Source organism: Cucurbita pepo, chromosome LG05, assembly GCF_002806865.2.
Source record: "Cucurbita pepo subsp. pepo cultivar mu-cu-16 chromosome LG05, ASM280686v2, whole genome shotgun sequence".
Lineage (NCBI taxonomy): Eukaryota > Viridiplantae > Streptophyta > Magnoliopsida > Cucurbitales > Cucurbitaceae > Cucurbita > Cucurbita pepo.
Window position 1 is genome coordinate 5,095,614 of NC_036642.1, and position 21,036 is coordinate 5,116,649.

Below are 21,036 nucleotides of genomic sequence, written 5' to 3' on the forward strand. Positions count from 1 at the left end.
CTCGTCTATTAAATCACCAATTTTGAGCAAAGTTTAACGATTAAGATATGGAGCGTTAATCATGTTCATATTTTTGTTATATAGTATGTATAAAATATATAGCACATAAAAAACCAATGCCACAACTTTAAAGGGGTGGAGGTTTCAAGATGACCTAAACATTCACGTGGAGGGGACACTGCTAGGTCACTCCTCCATTGTCCTGTGGGGTCCACTATTTTAGCCAGCTCACCGCCAAACCCCTCTGCTTGCTTAAGCTTTTTATTAAGCCTAAAATAAAATTTTAATAAATATCTAAAATTTTAAAATTTAATAGATTGAAAATTGAATTTTCTGTATATAGGACGGCAAATTTTAAATATTTAAAGAAATATTGAATACAATAATAATGTATTGTATATTTAATGATTTATTAAACAATAGAGTTCAAAAAAATATTAATTATGTTTAAAATTTGGATATATACATTACATATTTTTATTTTTATATATACATAATAAAATATTAATTTTATACATTAAATATAGAATTAAAAGACAAAATTATAAAGTTTTTGAAATTAATTAAGTCAGAATGTACCCATTGTAACATTCACTGGATCGGTTGCGTCTTTTGTATATTAGGCCCACGTGGGCTGACCACTCTGGACAAAATGGACCGCCTCAGAACAAAGCCCAAACATCCAACACAACAATTTTCCTCATAGAAAATTTCGACATCCAATCCTTAAAAAAAGAAAAAAAAATTAAAATAAAATAAAAAATTATAATATTTAATGGTAAAAGTAAAATAAAACAAAACAAAATAATGACATGGTCGGGGATGACTAGACCTTTGTTGTCCCAATATATAATTAAATCTAAAAAGATCCATATTTGGTTTAGTCTATTAAAATCTTTACTTAAAATTGAACTTGATACTTGCTCAAAAACGTTTCAAAATTTCAAAATTTTGCAAAATTACGGTGCTTATTCCAAAAAAAAGTCGAACATTCATGAGTCATTCTTAAATCAAAACCAATAACCATCCAAGTAGATCTTAAACCGTAGCTTGAAACGTACTATCTCAAGCCATTTATATAGAGAAGCAGGTCAAAAAATGGTTGTCAAAATCCAAAACTTGTGTCACCATAGATGATTTATTGCCTTGGTTGCTCGTGGCTGAGATGGAGAAGAGACGTTGCTAATTAACCAAACTAAGAATTCTTGTGGATAAGTACAGTTGGTCATTAGCTAAAAAGAAGCATATCTGATCCGTGAAGAAGAGGGAGAAATAGCCCAAAAAAAAAAAAATATTCATAGGTATCACTATGAGTTCAAGACGTCATCTAACTAAGCCTAGTCGTCGACCAAGCTGTGCTACCTTGCCCGATTTCTAGAGGAAAAGTAAATATGCTCAAGAGGCGAGACAAGGATGACCAAATCTTTGTTGCCTTTGTCCCTACCACCTATTTCAATTTCTAATTCACAAAAAAATTATTATATATATATATATATATATTTATTTATTTATGTAATTAGATTTCCACAAAATTTCTCCATTTTAAAAAAATTATAATTTTAAACTATCATTTATATTTTTTAATTTACTTTTTATTTAAAAATACAAAATATTTAATAAATTTAATAATATTTTATAAATAAAAATATAATATAAAATGTTTGAAATAATTAATTATAAAATCACCGGCCCATAATTCGAGTAATTATCTTTATCGTTCAGAGTCGGCCTTTCGCTCTGCCAGCGCGGATCCAGGAGTACAATCACTAACTATTTTTTGTTTCAAGAATTCCTACGTGGCGTTTACTCATTGGCTCATTTGCTTCCCATTCCTCCTTAAATTTCAACCGCTTTATACTGCTACTCATAATTCTCCATTTTTATTTTTCCCTCACCGACTTCTATTTCTTACTCGCATTCCATTTTCTGATTCTTAAATCTCCACAGATTCTTCTACACTATACGAAAATGGCGAAATCCGTTGCTTTCTATTGCCTTCTTTTGATGTTCGTTGCGGTGTTCATGGACGCCGCTTTCTCTTTGGAACAACCAGTGGAAGTTCCGCCTTCTCCATCTCCTGAATCTGCTGCAGATTCTCCTCCAGTGCCCTCCCCTACTCCATTCCCTCACGCTCCTGCTAGTTCTCCGGCGGAATCACCTTTAAAATCTCCTCCTGCGCCACCGCCCTCAGATCTCACTCCCAGTCCATCTCCAGCGCGTGTTCCATCTCCGTCTCCGGCTCCAGCCCCTTCACTGACTGCCGACAGTGATTTTCGTAACAGTATTGCCAATGGCGGTGGAGGAGAGACGGAAACTTCCAAGGGCGGGATGAATGGCGGTAAGAAGGCTGGAATTGCAGTTGGAGTGATTGCTGCTGCGTGTTTTGTGGGAGTAGGAGGAATCGTTTACAAGAAGCGCCAAGACAACATTCGCCGATCTCAGTTCGGGAATGCCGCTAGGTCATCGTTCCTATGAGGAACTAAGTGATGACGGTACGGAATTCTCCGCATTAGTAGAAGATAGCCTTCTATTGATTAACTAGCATTATTATTTTAGTTTGATTACATAGTTTGGTGAAGTCATTGTTCTGGAGATTGTAGTCAACTCGTTTTACTGGCTAATTTTGAGTAGTAGTGTGATTATTTATTCATACGATAGTTCTTAGTTTCTTGCTTATTCAGTCGGCGTTGCCGCTTTCTCTGCCATTCCGTTTTGTTGCAAAAGTTTATTTTATCATACAATATATAATATATCTTCTGCCTGCCTCATTCATCGCTTGTTTAATTGCTTACAAATTTTTTGTAGTTCTGTGCTTGTAGATTTTACTTAATTATCAATGAGGATTCAATTTTCTCGACCTCCAATTGTTTCTTTCATTTTTTTTAATTAAGAAACAACCAGTCTTTTTTCCATTAATATCTTTCCTATTTCACATTGGAGAACCTGTGATTTAGTTTCACAAACTACTAAATAACATTAATTACTAGATTCCATTTTTTGTAGTTGCTAGCATACTTTTCTTTTAGCTCAAGCAATATGAGTTACACCTTGTGAAAGCGAAATCAAGCTCATCAATGGTTAGGTCTATTAAAACAACAACTTTTTGCAATTAGGGAGACAATATTGACACAAACAGGGCAGGATTTAACCAAGAAAAAGATCACAAGAACGCCACATATGTATATTGGATTTGTTTAAGAGTTGCAATGGATTAGATTCACTCTCTCATTTTCTTGGGTGTTCCTTATATATCCATCAACTCTTGCCAAATTGACAACTTTCAGAACCACGGCATAAAGTCTTACTTACAAGGGAACTATGGTTCAGGGAAGTCACTGCCTATACTCAATTGTACATATAACAATGATAATGCATAAAAAAAAAAAAGATAATTCACCTTGGCCAACACCGTCTCAATTCAGCTTCTGCTTAATGTTTCAACAACCGTGGGATGTTGTCGGGGTATGGCATGGTGCACTGAACTTATAGCTATAGATGCTCGTATTGGTTGTGCTGCTCTCTGAGAGTTGTGGTGATGTTGTGGTGATGTTAGCCCCCAACGTCTTCTCCATCTTAAAAACTCAACAATAATTGAACTTCCACTCATAACGAGGCCAAACCCGGTTAATGTAGCCAGTATGATAGCCAAAACTGCTTGGATACCAACCTGTAAGCCATTCTAAAGCTCATCTCCAAGATTTAAGCGACAAAAAGTCTAAATTCAAAGCAGTATAGATAGAGGGGAGTGATGAAAATAACAATTGGTCTTATGTGTAAAACAGCATCCGATTATTATGTTTAGATTCCAGATTATGCCATTCAATAAGTGATCCAGAAGAATGGTAGCAAAGCTATGCAGTTAAAATTAAGAGGAAAAATAGATAGCTTTAGCTCTTACCACAGTGTAGAATAGATGTGAGAAGAGAACCACCATCGCAAACTGAACTGTTGCATATACCCATATGTATCTTCTCTTCACTACAGACAAAACTTCTGTTTAGGATTACTGAACTTTGTGTGTCAGGCTTGTTGAATAATCAGTGTAATGGAATGTAATAGACTAGCAAATATGAATTGAAAAGATGCTGCTTCATCACCATTAGTCATCAGTCATTAGAGCTCTAATTAGATTAGAATGCTTATATGTTCTAGTAGATCTTGTTAACTTACCCATGGTCGAGGAGGTCATTGATGAGAACAGACCCAAAACGCACGAAAATGGAAGTGAAATGGCAATTGCACTGGTGCCCATTTTCGCAACCTGCGTCTGAACATATTACAGAGGACATGACAAATGATGGATTTAAACTCAGAGTTTCATGGTTTCTTGTCTTACCAGTAGTTGCTCAAGAAAGCAAAAGTAGGCAAGTATGCTAACAATCACAAGCACAGGAAACTCCTGCCACACCCTGATTTATTCAAATAGAATAGACATTAGTATGCATAGTCGAAGTTTAGCTCTTACTCTATTCTATGTTTTTTTGGTATTCTTAATTGGACAAAACCAAGAGCAAGCTCTACTTGAAACATTACACATGGTGGGATTGGATCAATAAGATTGAACACTTCAAAATCTATCAGAACAGATAGTTGCTGACCTATGGATATTGACATTGTCCTGCTGAGTTCTAGTTCCCCCTAATACTCGAGTTCGAATGCTCTGGACCTTTAACAAAGTTACAGGAAGGTTTAGGACCTCTTTCTTGCAAACTTCACACGTTTTATTTCCCTTGATACTAAACCATTTGACTGCACATTCTTGGTGAGCCAGAGCAAGTGCACCTTTGCAGCTACATTCCATCTTTAGAGTCTCACCTCCTTCACACAATTCAACCATGCAAATTCTACAGACAGCCTCTTCTTCAGAGATGTCTTCGCCATTGCTTTCTTCATTTTCTGGACCATTAGATTGAGATGAGACTGACATCACTCATTGTAGAAAACAAGCTTTAGTTCTCAAGATTGGATGTAAAAAGAGTTAGTAACTGTTGTAATTAAATGGGAATAAAACAGTAAAGTTTGGTCGATTTACCTATTTCTATTGTTGTAGAAGTATTCAATGTCGTATCCCCTTCCTTTGGTCGTGGGGTCGAAGGAATTACTCGAAAAAATGAATCCGTCCTCCTTATGCTTCTACCCTTGTTATTGACTGGAAGAGAAAGGGAGCGTGATATCCGTTTCTGAGATCCCCTTCTCTGCACAATAAAATTGCAATCTTTGTAAGGTGACCCTATGATAAATTCAACTAGGTCAGCTTCACCACTAAATAAAACTCAAAACTAGTGCTTACTACTGATTCCTGTTCACTTCCCTTGCTTCCATCATGTGTAGATTCTGGATTTGAATGAGCTACAGGAGTTACAGGTAGTGATGAAGCTTGCTTCGACCTAGGCGCCATTAAAGCTTGAGGAGGCTTTTCATGTGTCCGTGAAGATGAAGCCTCAGAAACAAGGCAGGACACCGCCTCAACATCCGACGAACTTCGGTAAATGAAGCTAAGTTTTGGCAAGAAACTTTTGATGGATGGTTTGGCTCTTGACGAAGATGGCCCTGAAGGTCCAGTAGGTATAGCATCATCTGAAGAGGTAGGTGTTAACACAAAATTCACTTTCCTTGGTGTAGGACTAGATGTTGGGGGCATTCTTTTGGCAACAAAGTCGGGTGTCCTAGAAGGTATCTCAAGAGAGAGATTTCGCCTCTTCCAATGGTTAACATGAGAGGTTCCTTCTGTTGTCCCAGCCTGAAAAAGACCACAAAATGACACAACACACTAACACTACTACACAGCCATAAGATAGAAAACATAAGATGGAATAGAAACAACCTTCTGGAGACGATCTGCACTTGAACTCACAACACTTATCTCCTCTGTTCCCATAAATCCAACACAAACCCAGAAAGCAAAACCTGAAATGGAAGAGAATTGCAGAGAGTAAATAAGGGAAAAAGGAAAGGGAATGATGATGGTGGCAATTGGTGGCCTACCTTCACTTCTCCCCCACCATCCTCCACACTACCACTCTGCTATTTTCTCAGCTGAAACCCTCCTCCTTTCGAATCAGATTCTCTCTGATATCTTTCTTTCTTTCTTTCTTTCTTTCTTTCTCACTCAAATTCCTCAACTGGAAATCAGTTGAGATTCACAACCTTTCAATCTTTTATTTCTTTCGTAGTGTGAAATGTTTGTTTTACTGTGTATTTTTGCTTTGTGAGTGTGTGACCCGTGAATTGGTTGAATTCTAAGCTAGAGAGAGACATGACTCCAAATATTTGTGCACCCAAAATGAATGAAAGCTTGTTTTCAAACGTCATGATTGAGTTGACCTTTGTCCAATCAAACCCACTTACCATGCTGCCTCTCTTTTTCTTCCCTCTTCTATCTCCTTTTTATTGTTTTTTTAAATTGTTTTATTATTAGAGTAATTTTGTACTTTTTTCGCTCCCATTTTTATAAAGATTTGAATTTTCCTCCCCCAAAGAGAAACGTAGTCTCTGTCAATGATAAATGAGCTATTTTTGAGATGTTGGTCCCTGTAATTTTGTACTTCTCTGAATTAATGACAAGGAAAAAGAGTAGGTTTGATAAGAGTAAGTGGTCTTCACCTTTACATATGATTTAATGTTTGATTTTTTAGGCTCTATTTGATATCAATTTTGTTTTTTATTTTCTCTTTTTCAAAATTTGCATCTACTTTAAAATATTGTGGTTGGTAGCTACAAAATAAATAAGTAAAATTGTGTATAGCTTTTTTTAGGGAGGAAATAATGATTTAGTTAACCTTCCCCTAGATTTATGGATTATCTTTAAGTCTTGATTTTACTATATTGTTGGTATTAACTTATATTGTTTCCAGTTCTCTAAAATTTGTTTCCTGTTCTTGAATCTTTCCATATTAAGATTCTAAAAATTAATGCAAAATAAAGTTAGTTTACCAATTACTGGTTGGTTGTTAATGTCTGTTTTTGCAATCTTCATCTATCTCATATCTAATCTCTTGAATTATTTTAGTCCTTTTGTTTTAATTTCTTTAGTCTGTTAGTGGAGTTATGAAAACCATTATTTTATCTTATCAAATCAACTTTTTTGTTTCTTTAATTTTCTTTTTCTGGCACCTTTTTCAGCTTCTCAGATATCCAATCTGCTTTCATCCTTTTTTTTTTTTTTGGTTCATCATTTCTTAAAAATCCTTATAATATCAGAAACAGTACCATTCAACAATATTAACATGGTAGTATATAAAATAATATTTATAAATAAAAAAAAATTGAAAAAAATATGTATAAAAAACTTTTTTTTAACAATATTCTAAAGCAACTAAACAAATAAACTTGGGTGAATATTAGGTCTCACTTTATCAAAAGAATCTCAGGAAAACTCTGCGCCAAAATAAATAAAACCAAAAGGAATAACAAAACTGTGAATTTTCTGATAGAATTATGTCCCAAAATTTATCAAATCGTCCTACATATTTGAACGAAGGGTTATCCATCTGAATCCTCTAATAAATATTAGTGTATATCTTTCAATGCAAACCTCGCAGGCAGCATATTTGCTCATCTACCTCTCCAGCAGCATCACCATCTCACAGTGGGGCGTATGAGGGAAAAGATCTACAGCCATTGCTTTTACAGGCCGAAAAGGCTCCGACATCGGCATCGACTTCACTCTGTGCCGAGCAAGACCAGCACTCCCCATATTTCTCCACCCACGGTTGTTCTTGTTTCCTTTCTCAGTTTTTTCAGATGACGGTGTACACAGCTCTATGGCATTAGCCATCAAACTTTCAGGGTTGCATGAAATGTAACTGCACAATACCCAAGTTGTATTATGTATATATGTTCTGAAAACGAAAAAAACAGAGAATAAATTGAAGTGCACAGAAGATTTGGCCTTAGAACTTACACTAATCTCCTTAAATGCGTATGGGTTCTCAGGACCTTTGTCACCTGCATTATTGCCAAAATAGCCAACAATCACCAATTTGATGGAAACAGAAATCAGTAATTGAGAAAAATATAGGAAAAAGCTCCACGATAATTTAAAAAAGAAGGCACTAACAATGGGATGAAGTCCACCACGAGGAGGATCGACAATAGCAACGACATTTTTGAACTGCTGTGCCAAACTAGTCCCATTTTCTGCTTTGCAGCCGTTGAGTTGGCTCCCTTTCTCTTGGCTAGCAACCTCTGAAGTCTCAAGTGCATTTGCATTGTTTTCAGGCATTCGCCCCGCCACAGAATCTTGTTCGATGCCATCCGTTAAGGTGTTTCTTTCCTCAGTTGCAGGAACTTCATCACTTTTTTCAGAGGCACATGGAATTTCCTCACTTTTCTTGGAGGCACTTGAAGTTCCATCGCTTGGATTAGTGTCACTTGAAATTTCCCCTTCTTTCTCGGTTACATTTAGGTACTCTTTCAATAAAGATCCCACAACATCCTCCGCCTGTTCCCTCATTGACAAAATGCAGAAAATGAATATAAAGTCAAGTATTTGGAGGTGTAATTCCTCTACAAAGTCTAGCATGGCTCAATCAGATAATTATAAGTTGGTTGCATAGCCTTTTTCAGTGCCAAACATAGACAGGATGAAATCATGCTCTAATGATGAAAACTATAAATCTCACCTTTGCACAAATAAATTTACAGTTATTTATCCCATTGATTTCAGCATTCCTCTGAGCATCAGACACCGCAGAAGCGTTCATTTCAATACCAATAACCTGCAATATCATTCGAGCGCGAAAAAAGTCGATAATTTAGGAAAGTCAAAAGCAGAGTACGAATGAACTCCATGGGAAATGGCTTTTGGAATATTACCATACCGACACGATGAGCCAACGTCAGTCCAATTGTTCCAGTTCCACAGCAAATATCAAAAAGCAAGGTGTCAGGGCCTAACCCAGCCCAATCCCCAGCTAGTGAATACAGCTTCTCAGCAGCAAGTGTATTCACCTGGGACAAAAAGATTCTCTATTTACCACAGCATTAACAAAAAACCATCGTCCATTTTCACTGGAAGACTAATATGGTCATACCTGGAAAAAGGCCGTTGGAGATATGCAGAACTTAAGGTTGCTAATGTAATCATGGATTCTTGGTTCTACAACATCATTGGTAGCCTCCAGTTCAGCGCCATGGACATTTGGAATAGTTAGTGGCTGTAATGGAGTATCAGCAGGTGCTGCATTTGATATTCCTTGGTGATGCTGCAAAAGGAAAATAAAGTTTGAAAATTTAGAAAACTGAAAAGAGAAAACTTCAAAGAAGCAACTGATTTTAAGTTTTAGGAAAGAACTGAGTAACTCCAGAAAAGAAATTTATGCCTGAATGACTAAAGAAGTTAGTGGCAGTGATGGAGAATTTGCAACAGCTCCTTCAGCAAAAGCTTGAGCAAGTCTCTTGAATTCATTGGTCATTAGTTCACACTCAACACCTACAGAGCAGACCTACACATGGAAGGACGACAAAAACAAATAATTGAAAACGCAGAAAGATTTATCAGATCAAACACTATAATTTTCAGGTAAAAACTTCTGATATGATTTATCAGATCAAACATTAACCTGAACGATGAGCATGACCTCACTGATTTTTGAATCAGAATTTTCAGAATCAATCGACTTCCTTGGAGTTCGTCCTTCTCGAACCTTACATGGTTCAAGAATAGAATTGTCAACAGAAAAAAGACTGGATGATTATCAGATACAGAAATTATATTTCTTAAATATCCTAGAACACCTCAAATCACTTACCGTCAATTGACGCCAAAACCCAATATTCTTAAATCTATTCCAAATTGGCAAGCTTGAAAGCTTCAGAAATTCCTGAAAGATTGATGCATATTTGCAAGAAAGTCTAGAAACATTGGGACAATTTTCAGGTTCTTCAACAGCTGTTACACCTTCCCTGTGCAATTTTTTAATCCATCACAAATCCTTCAAGGCCAACAAGCAAGCGTACAAATAAAAAATAATGTTGAATTGACCTGAAATTTCCCAACATAAACCCCACTGTTGGCTTGCCCTCCAAAGAGTATCCAACTGAAAATTCACACTTGTTACGGTATCCATCTATAATTGGTGATTTAAGAATACCCTCAAAATTGCATGGAAGACCACCTTAAAGGTACAAAAAACAACAGGATCATCAGTATGTGGTAAAAAGAAAACTAAAATGAAGAAGAATTGGGCATGAAATCTTGAATATCTGAATAAACAATCTAAACAATTAGGAGATAATACACTCTTTAAAAAAGACCTTATATGAAGTAGGTACCTATATCCCTTGATTTTAATATCCAATCGGGAAGAGAAATGCCAGTAGGACAAGCTTTTCGGGCGTTCCTAGTCTGTCAGTATAAATTGAATGGTCCAGCATCATATTCCACAAAAACTTAATTGTAAGATGAAGTCAATGATGGATGAAAATTGTGAAGGATGAAAGCTCTTACAAGTTTTTTGAGAACCTGCGTCAATGAATTCTTTTTATGATCCAACTGATCACTGTATGACATGTGAGCAAGGGGAGCCACCACTTCACGGGCACTTTTTACCTTAGAAACTGAATCATTAGGAACACAATTCCCGCCATTTATGCTATCAGCATCTTCACCATCATTTGATGATAAAGAGACAGCAACCGAAGATTTAGAAATATTGTCACGATCCCTCGATGATTGAATTGTCTTATCAAATGATCTGGGAATCACGTCTGCAACCTTCAAATTCTTGTTGCCAATGGTTTTTCCATCTAACTCCTATTATTGCATCCATAATTTGAAAAATCGTCCCAGTTCCTTTTAAATTCATAAATCGAAGAAGTTTAAGTTTGTAATAAGAGATACCTCAACAGCACTTTTCAATTGTTCTGTACTTTCAAAATGAACAAAACCTACGGTCATTCCTTTCTTCTTCTTTGCGGATTGAAAATGAATACCCTGCAAAAAGAAGACATTGCAATGCCATAGGGCTAAACATCACGCAGGGAACCACGAGATAACCAATTTATGAGAGGCCTTCCATAAACCACAAGAAGGAAAAATGAGCAAGAAAACAACAGCACGGAAATTCTTGAAATGAACCACAATTTTCATACACTAGGCAGGTCCAATATATCTTAAAACTACCGTATAGTTAAGGGGAAATGTACAATGAAAAACCCATAATTCAGTTTTTGGATTCATCGTCGCTGTAAACCAATACTCGAATCCAAGATGTAAACCACCAGGTATACACGCTTTCAAGACGATGAACAAGATATAGGCAAACAGAAACTACAGAGAATTATACTAACCTGTTCCTTCAAGTAATCCCGAAGATGATCAGAAGTCCATTTTCTCGGCAAATGAACTAAGCATTTGCTAAGACCATTATCCCTTCCGTCATTTCCGTCCTCATCGTCATCGTCCACAACAGCCTCCGTCATCATGACCTCCTCTTCCTTAACTTCCTCCTCCACTTTCATCACCTTCTTAGCCCGCTCCGACGTTGGATCCCACGAGTTATCAGGGCGTTTCCGTAGCTCCTCCTCGCCATGAGCGTAGCGACACGTACTTCCATGACTACACGACCCCGAATGACGCCTAAAGTAAGAGCATAAACTGGTTTTCCAAAGAGGATTCAGAGACGGATCCGGCTTCGGATTTGCAGTATCAAAATCTGTGTCTGTTCTCTTCCGCTTTTCCCCCGCAACGCTAGCTTCAGTGGATTGGCAATCAGATTGTTCCAGTAAAGATTCAGCCGGCAGCGCATTAGTCTGTGGGAAGTTATCAGTATTGTCTTGGGCGTCCATCGACGTTTGGAGATGATCTTCGGAAGTTTCCAACGCTTCGGTTACAAGGGTTTCTTCAATTGAAGAGGCCGCCATTGGAGCTAATCAAAATTTCAGATAATCAGTTCCTTCAGTTGCTCCTTTATGTTTGGTTCGTGAAGTTGCAGTGAAAGTAGTCTTCGCTCTTCGCTTCTCTCGTTTTGTTGTATTTTAGGGCAGTTTCTAATCAATAATCTGATTCGGTTATTCCGACGTGACGTTCCCATTTTCCCGACTCGTCGAAATTTTCTCCCACACGTCTAATTTTATATATATATATTTTTATATATCTAATTTCTTACAAGTCTGTTTTTTTATAATAAATTACAAATTTAATTATTATTATTTATAAATAAAAACCATGTTTAAAATTTTTATCATACCATGGACAATAATTCAATCATTTTACACTATATAGACACTCTGTGAACCAAATTTGTAATTCGATCTCTAAACTTCTTTCACAAAACTATTTGAGTTTTCGGGTCAAAATTAGTATTTATATGATTTGCTTATACTGAAGAATAGCTAAAATTAGTGATATATAAAGCAAGAATCTTGAACATTTATAAGAGAATAGAAGGTTTTAAATTTTCGAACTTCTTCTGATGCTTGAATGGTGGCTATTAACAATAGGTTTAGACTTGATCGATCCAAACTTTAGGTTAACGAAAACCCAAATTGTATCTATTAACAATGGGTTTTCGTTTAGACCTGGACCAGTCCAAACTTCAGGTTAACGAAAACCCGAACCAAACCTATTTGATAATTAGAGTCGACGGTAAGTAAATACGAGGCGTGCTAAGAGAAAAGAAGAGTAAACAAGATAGGGCAAGAAGGCATTCATTCAATCCAAAAGCACTGTTGATGGAAAGTCAGAAGCACAATTAAATGGCTTTGGGTAGAGAGAATTGTGTGTAAAATGATGATCAGAAACAGAAAAGTACCTAAAATTCAGAAACAACAGTAACTAGAAACGAGTTTTCACATAAAATGTTTGCCTACAACAAACAAAGATTGGACAATTTTAGCTGTTCTTGACAAATCAGAAAGCAGCAGCAGCAGCAGCATAATATATTGAGTAAAAAGCCAAAGAAAGCGCAGAGTGAAACTATGCAAACATTTATTAGCTACAGTTATCAGAAGAACAACAACAAGAACACTGAAGAAGAATGAGAAGAAGAAGAAGAAGAAGAAGAAGAAAGAAAGCAAACCAACCCAAAAAGTAGGCTCTGTCAAATCAGAGAGTTTTAAATGATTCTTCAACTTCAACACCCCATAACTGCACAGTTGTAGACAAAAACCCCAACATGTTCCTTCCCTCCTACTATCTTCCAATCCAAACTTCCATTATTAACTCCCGACTTTGGACACCAAGAGCTCAGCACAATACATTCTCCTTCTGGCCCTCTTTGTCCCCCCACAACCAGAAGCTTTTCCCCACACGCTTTGAAAGCAAGTCCCCATCCATTCGAAGAATCCGCCCTCACCGGCAGTCTCCCCAACACATTCCATGTCTTCCCCACTTTCTCATACTTCATTACCATGTTCGTTAAATGCTCCACTGCATATAACTCATTCTCCACAACTGCAACGAGCGGGGGAGCCTGTGCTCCTTGGTTCACGTACGGATACATCCCTTCGATTTTCCTCCATTTCCTCTTCTTTAAATCGTACTCCTCTCCACATGTTAGAGACACTGTAGGACTCGACATCCCTCCAATCACGTAGAATTTCCCATCCATGAAGAATCCCGAACATGACCGACGTGGGACGTGCATGTCGGGCAACATTTCCCACCGACCCTTGGATGAGTCGTATAGTTCGGCTGATTTTAGAACGTTTCCCTTTTTATCACTCCCACCTGCTACAATTGCTATTGAACCAAGGCTGCCAGACCCAAACAAACAACGAGGCTGGTTCATTCCTCGACATTTTACCCAACAATGAGGAAAAAACGCATATTTCCATATAGCGAAATCATAAAACTCCCTACCGAAAACCAATAACTCGCTACCTACTGCTAAGGACTCCTTATCAGCATGGTTGAAACACTCATCACAAGGCATCTTAGGCAATGCCATCCATTTATTTCTATCAGGATCAAAAGCCTCCCACTCTTTTAAATCACAAACCAGATATACCCAATACTCCACATTCTCTACCTTCTTCCTCAGTTCAGTCAAGGCACCACTTCTAATCTGCTTGTTAAACCTTGAGTTAACACATGATAGAGAAGCATAATCCGACCTTCGAACGTACGCAAAGCAATTCATTGCTACATCATCATTGAGCCCTGGGAGAAGTGAATCATTTGATATACGCCGACGCTGCGAACCATCAACCGTTCTTTCTATCAAATCTACATTCGAAACGTAACTTACTTCTTCATCCTCCATCTCCTCCAAATAAGGTATTACAACAAACTTTGTTTGTGAATGTCAGCAAAAATTTATATAATCAAAACAAAAGAATCAACAAGCTATACCGATAAATAGCACCAATCTTAAAATGTAATACGCTGGCGGCCTCTGATTATCCTCCCAATACCCAGGGAACAAATTCCGATCCTTGAAAGCAGCAACCAGTAAACACTTATTTCCTTCTCCCATTAATTTAATGAAACAGTGTGGGAATATGTGAAGAATGTATACTCAGAATATTCCATTTATACGATATTCGTGATAATACGCGCTCGAAGTTTATACCAATTAGAGAAATCCTCGCAGTCCTCGCAAAACAGATTAAGAAAACGAATACGCCAAACCCTCGAAAATCCAGTAGTAATCGAATCACCAATAACCTCCACGAACGATCCCAATTTCTCTCCGGCAGCCAAATAGAACGATCTGGAATTTTTGAAAAGAGAGATTAGCTAGAAATCGCAAACCAAGGATGAAATTAATTTGTACAGGAGAAGACAGATAACAATCATAAAAGAGTCCGGAGTTCTATAACCACACGGATTAAAAGCCTAGTGCATGTAAATGGATCGAAATCAAAAGAAAGAGGAAGAAGGGAAATTAATTAAGCAGATTAAAAGGAAGAGAATTGAAAGAGAAAAAGGAAATCCAGACCTGGATTTGGGGAAAGTAAGAGGGATCAATTACTTGAGTCTCGGATGAACGCGGTTGCCTGAAATAGTTGCCGACGAACATGTCGGAAGGAAAGCTGGGGAAAAAGGAAGAAAAAGGAAGAAAGAAGAAGCAGAGTGGAGTCAGCCTTGGCAAACGAAAACAGCGGTACCAGATCAAATGGGTGGGGCGGCCCCGTGTTGTGTCGATGTGTTGTAATTTATAATTTATCTATATATATATATATATATATATATAAAGAGAGTGGAAATTATTTAAATAATAATAATGATAATAATAATAATAATAATAATAATGGTAAATTATCTCAGATATCACCGTACTTCTGGGTATTTGTACCTTCACCCCCCCCTCTTTCCCTATTTTGCATCATGGTTTGGTCTTTTTCTTTTTCTTTCTATTTTCATTTTTACACTCTTAAATTAACTAATTTAATTATGTTACGTTTTTAATTTATAATTAAATTACTATTTTAATTTTTATCAACCATAAATTTATTTTATGGGGATTTAAATTTATAACATATTTTGTTAAACCAAATACTATAATGTCTTAAAGTTGTTTTAATTTTGTTTCTATACTTTAAAATCTCTTAAAATAACATTCACATTAATTACGAGAATTAAAATAGTGGGTTGACAAAAAATTTTAATTTCTGAAACTCTAAGCAATACATAAAATCCTTCAAAAACAAGGAATGAAAAAAAAAAAATAATAATAAATAAATTAATTAATTAATTAATTAAGGTAAGAGTCCAAGCCCATCGTCATTTTTGGACTTTTCCTTTCGAACTTCTTCTCAATATTTTTAAAACGCATTCCGGCCCAAAAAGAACAATATCTGCTAGTTGTGGGCTTAGACGGTTACAAATGATATCAAAGCCAAATAACAGACGATGTGTCAACTAGGACCCTGAAACTCCGTAGGGTGGAATGTACAATATTTGTTAGTTGTAGGCTTAGGGTATGATAAAGGGTATGTTAAAAAGAGAAACAAAACATTCAAGGGTGTGTGTAGAACTCTCTCGCAAGTAGACACGTTTTAAAACTGGGGGTACTTGAAAAAGGATGGTACAATTGGGGGTAGGGGGGCAGACCCCCTAACCCCATGATTGAGAATTGGAGAGTACATTAATTTGTAGGGTTTTAATGCAAAAAGGTAAAAGAATCTAAAAGAAATATGTAAGTACACAAAAGGGTCACCCCTTCTTCACTACAACAAATTGTACTTATTTCTCTTTTGTGAAAAAGTCTTAAAAACCAACCCCATGGTTTCCCCTTGCCCATCAAATTGCACAACACCCATGTTCATCCACGCAAAAACATGAAGAAGACTGTAATAAACTTATGGTCAAGAGCTGTATAGGGAGGCACATAGATCACCTAATCCATCTACATTTCAATTTACACAACAAATACACACTCTAACTGGACGAATTACACGAACCCACATCAAAATCGTTGTATTTACTCCCGTTTTCTTCTGGTTCTAAGTTTGATTGTTCGGACTTGCGCTTGCACCAGCATAGATATTGCGGGATTGGACCTTCGTCTCCGATCACCCAGCTATGCTTTGCAATGGCGTCGAGTGTCATTCTCTGGCTCGGGTCTGCAAGAAAAGGCTTTTAAGTATTCAACGGGGGCGAGTTTTCTGACTGTGGGACGAAAAATCTTGGAGATAGAAGACAGTACCTTTGCATAGAATTCCTTCTAGTAGATCTCTCAACTGGGGATTCATATCATCCGGCAGCAGCAATGGATTATTGACAATCTGGAGAAGAAATATATTGTCCATTTAGCATCAAAATGCATCTAATGAAAGCGATAATACCACAAACAAACACTTCCCCCACTTTATCATAGGTATCTTGCAGTGTCTCCCCAAGAAATGGATATCGACCGAGTATCATACAGTACAGAGTCACCCCGACTGCCCATGTGTCGGCTACTTTTCCATGATAAGTAATACCTAAAAACAGAGAGAGTTAACCGTTGAGATATGTCGACCGTAACCCAACCTTACTAAGCATCAAAACAAATATAATCGTTAGACCTAAACAGCATTCCGGTGCTGTAAAAACAGGAGTCCCAGGAGAACGGCGAAGCTCGTCATTTTCGTCCTGCAAATGAAAAATGAATATTACCCTTACAGGTATCTATCTCAATGTGAAGAGATGAAGGAAGTCCTTTGATTACCTCAAAAACCTGGCTAACACTGAAGTCCCCTATCTTCACTGTACCGTCGCGAGTTATCAACAAATTATCAGGTTTGATGTCACCATGCACTATATTCTGCAAACAATCAGCGTATATGCAATCAAGTGGTGACCCCATTTTTCACTAAGACTCTGCAATATTTCAGCGACGCCCAGAGCAGATAACATAGGATAATGCAAACTGAGATCAACATGTAGTTTCTACTTATTTAACAAGAGGCGAACACTTCGCCTGGAAGGTAAATGAAAAAATAAGCTACTGTGATCAAAATCTGGAACATACATGAGCATGAAGATACATCAGCCCTGAGACGATATCACGTAAGTATTTCCGAGCAGTATTTTCATCTAGACCACGTGGTGGATCAGAACCCTCACAAGCCCATTTGCCTTCCACATATTCAAGAACTAAAACAAAGAATGACTGCTCACGTAAAGGTTATATTCGAAGATTCGAGCAATTCCATAAAGAAAAAGAAAGATGCCGTAATACCCATATAAAAGCGATCGTCATCTGGATCATCTATCACTTCAAATAGATTTACTATGTTTGGATGTTTCAACATTTTCATGATTAAAACCTGTAAAAAAGAAGATTCTTAATTCGCAACTCAGAAACGTTGATCCTAAGAGAATTAGAAAATATATGCACATACAACAAAGCTTAGCCAAAGAGTTGTCAAGAGTTAAACATTCATATCAAATAAAATTTTTAAGATACAACACACCATTTGACAAAATCTACTCACCATAGCGGTTCATAGCGGTTCGTGCCAAAAAATATATGTATCATTAACTAGGAAAAGACACTTGTTTAATATGCATAGCAATCAAACATCGAAATGAACCATGGTGTCTGGGGCAACTAATTGAAACTTTCCATTTACCTCCCGAAGAACATCAGTCATAGCTGTCTCTGAGGGAGCAACTCGCAGCTTCGACAAATGAGACTTGTGAAATGCCTACATGTATGTATGACAGCAATTTTATTTTCAAGAACCTCTTGATATCTCAGCCTTCCAGCAAACATTGAAGTGACAGAAAAAACATAGGGACATAGTATAATCTCCCCACCGCCAAATTATTTCAAATATATAAACCAAAGCTAAAAGAGATTTCAGAAAGAACACCTTAATTGCGTAGTATTTTCCATCAACACGACTTCGATATAGAACCTGTATACATATGAAGAGGAAAAGGCTTAATTAATAATATCAATGGAGAAAATATGATAAAATGATGTTATCAGAGAATGCTTACCACTTTCCCATAACTACCAGAACCAATCTTACACTCACGAACATATTCATTGACCGTTTTGTTTCCATTTTCATCCTGAACACATCAAGCAACTAATGAAGATTAACATCAAACAACCAATTAGAGGTAATTATTGGGCTGACATTTTCAATAAGACAGGTTCATAGCTTCATAAAAACTGGGGGGAATGGAGAGACGTTGAATCTGTTCCAATAATTTAATTCAAGGAATAACAAACTCAAAAGAATATGTGCTTTGTGTGTTTTATCAATAAATTGTAAACGATCCAAGTACTTCTCTAGCTGGCGATACTCAAAACCAAGAATCAGAGTCAGGCTTCACTCCAAAATTTAATAACCAGACTAATCGTTTTCGAAAGAAAAGAGCCGCTTACTGGACGTTCTAGAATAATGAAAAGAGGGTTCTGAAATTACAAGAAGCAAGAGGTCATGAACACAGAACAGTACAATAAGTTTCCCTCAATCAGCGAGCAATATAAGATATTCAAAGCTACAGTTCAGCTTATGATTTCCCTTCTATAATCAAACATAACCAAACTACATCCAGGCATTGTCCAGAGCAAAGTCCATAGCTGTTCCAAATATAAAGGAAATATAAAACATTTCTGTGCTAAAACCTGTTCAGGAAGTCAAAATTTTTCTTAAAACATATTCAGCAATAACTCTTAGAACATCAATAAAACCATATTCAAATTAAAAGCCTTAGAAGTTGCAAAGTTCAATTTTAGTTTCACATAACCGAAGGACATATTAATTACTAACTTCACCTCTGAACGAATAACTGTGTTTGTCTCCTTGACAGGAAAGTGCCGGCAAATCAAACCATTCTGCGTTCTATGCCGCAAAATCTCTTCTGAATTTTTGACACGGCAATGTGAGTCAGGTTCTTCTTCATGTGTAGTACTGACCATATCATCTTGAGACGAGCAGCTTTCTTCATCTTCCATATCTTCACCCAACAAAAAATCCTCAGAAAGGCGGTTGAAGCCAGAAGCAGGTCTCAGCAATCTTTTGGGTTTTTTTGTAAACCCGAAGCAACCACAACAGCCCATCATTTTGGCTATAGAGAAACTTTTTTTGTACATGAGATCCTGAAAACCTCAAATTTGAAGTAGTTATTGAAATTATCAGCAACAAAACAACCCTATCCTGCAAAGAGAAAAGAGAAAAATGGCATCGAATTCAGTAGATTATAATCCATAGACGACTCACGAAATGAAGGAGAGTGCATCATGCACCAAAACTATATGAATTAAAAGCTGTTCAGAATTATTGAACTACTGAAATGGGATAAAGAAAAAACAAAAACTTTTGGAAGCGCATTATTCCAGCTTTGAGATATGAACTGTACCTGATTTACAAAGGGAAGAAGGGCCAGCAAGCCCGTGTCCGGTATGCTATTCCAACGGATGCCATTCGGCCCGATGAAAGAAACAGCTGGTAGTAGCGAAGGGGTTGCAATTCAGACCTAACATCGCCTTATATGGGCAACCAGTGCAGGCTTGAATCCCAAACCTTTACACGTTGACCATTTACATAATTAGAAAACATAGGTAAGGGTAAAAAGGAAAAATTAAATTAAATTAAATTAAATTAAATTAAATTAAATTAAATTAAATTATATTATATTATATTAACTGCAAACGTCATCAAGCACAACAACAAATTCAGAGCTACACCCATACAATTGTAAAAGAAAATCCAAAACCCTTACCTCTTTAATCAAATAAGCTGTTAAAAAGAAGACTGTCAAGCCAAGAACCCCAAGGGCATCCCCTTATCAAATTCAGCAGTTCCAGAGGCTCGCGATAAGTGCTGGGACGAACTTCAAACGCCCCAGATGAACGTAATTAGCGAAATCAATCACAAGTAATAGAAGAACAAGGTAGAATCGCCCAGAGGAGGGATGATTACAATCGAAACCCTAGCGATCGAGGAGTTAGGGGATGAAATTAAAACCCTGGGGTTAATGGGGCGAAGGAGACGATGTGGGGGAATCGAGAGTGTGAAATGGAGTTGGGTGACAGATTATTGAATTGGGGGAATTTACAGGGAAATGGAGAAATGGAGAAATGGTATAATGGAATTGAGACAGAGTGGGAGGAATTTGGTATGCTGTTTAAAATAGGAAAAGACCTAACAGAGAAGACGCATCCGACGAAGAAGAAGAAGACGACGACGAGGAGAAACAGGTCCAGACAAGCGGGACAGATGATTTCCCTTCCTCCATCAACGTCCAAAAACCCCAAGCTTTTAACTATTTTCGGTTGCTGTTTAACTTTAATTCTTAAATTTAAATTTTAGGTTTAATAAGTTTATTAATTTGTAAGATATTGTTAATTTCTTTTAGTTTAATTTGCGTTTAAAATATTTGTAAAAATATATAGAATAAATTAATAAAAATATGCTATTTCAATAATATCAGAAACAAAATATCTTTATTTTTATGGTTAGTTTTAGAAAACATTATTATTTAAAAAAAAAAACTCTTACATCACTATAAAAATACCCATAAAATTTTAAATTATTATTAACTCCCAATGACCTTTAGATACTAAAAAGTAAAATAAAAAATAAAAAATACTTACTGGCAAAAATTATCTATCAATATTTCATAGATTATGTCTATTTTGATGT

The 21,036-nt window shown here is 36.7% G+C and overlaps 5 protein-coding genes across 6 annotated transcripts; 1 reads left to right on the top strand and 4 right to left on the bottom strand.

The window, feature by feature from the left end:
- Positions 1–1,877: 1,877 nt before the first annotated feature.
- Positions 1,878–7,655, top strand: LOC111796039 (alpha carbonic anhydrase 8-like). Its single transcript, XM_023678731.1, has 2 exons — positions 1,878–2,492; positions 7,542–7,655. The coding sequence occupies exon 1, from the start codon at positions 1,969–1,971 to the stop codon at positions 2,473–2,475; it is 507 nt and encodes a 168-aa protein (XP_023534499.1). The 5' UTR covers positions 1,878–1,968; the 3' UTR covers positions 2,476–2,492; positions 7,542–7,655.
- On the bottom strand, positions 3,161–5,979 carry LOC111795981. Its single transcript, XM_023678647.1, has 8 exons — positions 5,825–5,979; positions 5,291–5,740; positions 5,033–5,195; positions 4,599–4,896; positions 4,337–4,409; positions 4,171–4,267; positions 3,899–3,978; positions 3,161–3,667 (listed from the first exon to the last, which is right to left on the bottom strand). Exons 1-8 carry the CDS (start codon positions 5,876–5,878, stop codon positions 3,419–3,421), a joined length of 1,464 nt encoding a protein of 487 aa, XP_023534415.1. The 5' UTR covers positions 5,879–5,979; the 3' UTR covers positions 3,161–3,418.
- Positions 7,367–12,007, bottom strand: LOC111795953 (zinc finger CCCH domain-containing protein 24). Its single transcript, XM_023678602.1, has 14 exons — positions 11,293–12,007; positions 10,844–10,936; positions 10,451–10,756; positions 10,276–10,348; positions 9,986–10,118; positions 9,753–9,906; positions 9,564–9,647; positions 9,324–9,446; positions 9,036–9,206; positions 8,818–8,952; positions 8,625–8,720; positions 8,060–8,443; positions 7,904–7,947; positions 7,367–7,805 (listed from the first exon to the last, which is right to left on the bottom strand). Exons 1-14 carry the CDS (start codon positions 11,863–11,865, stop codon positions 7,559–7,561), a joined length of 2,616 nt encoding a protein of 871 aa, XP_023534370.1. The 5' UTR covers positions 11,866–12,007; the 3' UTR covers positions 7,367–7,558.
- Positions 12,008–12,752: 745 nt separating this feature from the next.
- LOC111796001 (F-box/kelch-repeat protein At5g60570-like) lies at positions 12,753–15,084 on the bottom strand. The gene is made up of 2 exons (XM_023678676.1): positions 14,886–15,084; positions 12,753–14,657 (listed from the first exon to the last, which is right to left on the bottom strand). The coding sequence occupies exon 2, from the start codon at positions 14,205–14,207 to the stop codon at positions 13,077–13,079; it is 1,131 nt and encodes a 376-aa protein (XP_023534444.1). The 5' UTR covers positions 14,208–14,657; positions 14,886–15,084; the 3' UTR covers positions 12,753–13,076.
- Positions 15,085–16,063: 979 nt separating this feature from the next.
- LOC111795987 (serine/threonine-protein kinase GRIK2-like) lies at positions 16,064–20,667 on the bottom strand. Of its 2 annotated transcripts, XM_023678656.1 has the most exons (13): positions 20,114–20,667; positions 19,751–19,914; positions 19,167–19,548; positions 18,380–18,454; positions 18,250–18,294; positions 18,007–18,081; positions 17,613–17,700; positions 17,403–17,527; positions 17,100–17,195; positions 16,957–17,023; positions 16,757–16,872; positions 16,596–16,674; positions 16,064–16,512 (listed from the first exon to the last, which is right to left on the bottom strand). In XM_023678656.1, the coding sequence occupies exons 3-13, from the start codon at positions 19,482–19,484 to the stop codon at positions 16,328–16,330; spliced, it is 1,269 nt and encodes a 422-aa protein (XP_023534424.1). In that variant the 5' UTR covers positions 19,485–19,548; positions 19,751–19,914; positions 20,114–20,667; the 3' UTR covers positions 16,064–16,327. The 2 variants fall into 2 exon arrangements, with proteins under 2 accessions (XP_023534424.1, XP_023534425.1); XM_023678657.1 differs by lacking the exons at positions 19,751–19,914; positions 20,114–20,667 and having other exon boundaries at positions 19,167–19,715.
- Between the last annotated feature and the right edge of the window lie 369 nt (positions 20,668–21,036).